Genomic DNA, 1,606 nt, shown 5'->3' on the forward strand with positions numbered 1-1,606 from the left:
ATCCTACTCCTCCTGGATCCCAATGTTTTGCTCAGTTTTTGTCCATGCTTTCACAGAGCTGTGTACCATGACACCCAGATCCCTGACCTGAGTTCATACAGTTAAATTAGAACATTTTTACATGTTTGAGAAGTTCAACTTTTTCCCTCCAGTGGAAACACACATTGCAGTTATTGACATCAAAGTTCATGTGCCATCATGCTGCCCATTCACTGGCTCAATTAGCTTTCTAGATGTGTAATAACTATAAAATATTTACTGTTCTATTTCCTATAAAGCATGTAACTCACCTCTCTATGCTTCTCTCCCTTCACAGATGCCTTGAGTATTTCTGAGCCCGTTAGACCCATCGAACAACTCATGGCAGGTGTCAACCTCACCCCCTCTGACCCTCGAACTTTCATCCTAACAGGCATCTCTGGCCTGGAGTCTGCCCATGAATGGATTTCCATCCCGTTCTCTATATCCTACATAATCGGCCTTCTGGGAAATTTTATGCTTCTGTTTGTTGTAGGCAAAGAGCAGACCCTGCACAAGCCAATGTACCTGCTGATCTGCATGCTGGCACTCACAGACATTGCCATGTCTACCTTTGTCGTGCCTAAGGCACTGTGCTTATTTTGGTTCAGTTTGAATGGCATTACTGTGGGTGGCTGCCTCACCCAGATGTTCTTCCTTCACACAGTTTCTATTATGCAGTCAGCCATCCTTGTAATAATGGCCTTTGATCGCTATGTTGCCATATGTAGCCCTCTGAGATACTCCACAATACTCACCAACGCACAAATAGCAAAGCTAGGGTTAGTGGGTTTGATAAAAGCTGTTCTCTTCACTCTGCCCATGCCCCTGCTCCTGAGCAGACTGCCATTCTGTGCAAAGCGCATTATCCCCAATACATACTGTGAGCACATGGCTGTGGCGAAGATGTCATGTGGGGACATCACAGTCAACAAGATGTATGGCTTGGTGATAACGTTTCTAGTCATCGGGTTAGACCTGACACTCATTGCCCTGTCCTATGGTCTAATCATCAGGGCCGTCCTCGGAATCTCCTCCAAGAAATCCCACCAAAAAGCCCTCAACACTTGCATAGCCCACATCTTTGTGATGCTGATGTATTATCTTCCCGGTCTCTTCTCCAACCTGACACACCGGTTTGGTCAGGGCATTGCTCCTCACATTCACATCATCTTAAACAACCTCTATCTTCTTGTTCCTCCCATGCTCAACCCTATCATTTATGGGGTCAAAACTAAAGAGCTTCGTGACAAAGTTGGCAAATACATCTGCAAAAGTTAATTGCTGGGGGGCCACTGCTTTGAAACCTGTGTGACAAGAGGGGAAAGGAGATCTCCTCATTAATCAAGGGTACCCTGTCCCAGTTTGGCTAAGCTCAACACTGTGCAAGTTCACAGTCTGACAAGTTCCTCACACCTATTGTCTTCTCACTCCATCACCAACCACTGCTCTCTCCGTTGCTGAGTTCCCTCTCTCTGACCATCACCTGACCTTTTTCTTTGTCACCCATCAGACTCCAACCCCACACGCCATCATTCGGCCTTTCCATAACTCCCAGAATACCAGAGGATACTTCAACTTTCTGATG

General features: G+C 46.0%; 1 protein-coding gene across 1 annotated transcript; it reads left to right on the forward strand.

The window, feature by feature from the left end:
* Positions 1-360: 360 nt before the first annotated feature.
* On the forward strand, positions 361-1,299 carry LOC311514485 (olfactory receptor 52D1-like; the record flags this gene model as incomplete). Its single annotated transcript, XM_084617052.1, has 1 exon — positions 361-1,299. One exon carries the CDS (start codon positions 361-363, stop codon positions 1,297-1,299), a length of 939 nt encoding a protein of 312 aa, XP_084473178.1.
* Between the last annotated feature and the right edge of the window lie 307 nt (positions 1,300-1,606).

Source organism: Lepidochelys olivacea, assembly GCF_965140295.1.
Source record: "Lepidochelys olivacea isolate rLepOli2 genome assembly, chromosome: 1".
Classification (NCBI taxonomy): Eukaryota; Metazoa; Chordata; order Testudines; family Cheloniidae; genus Lepidochelys; species Lepidochelys olivacea.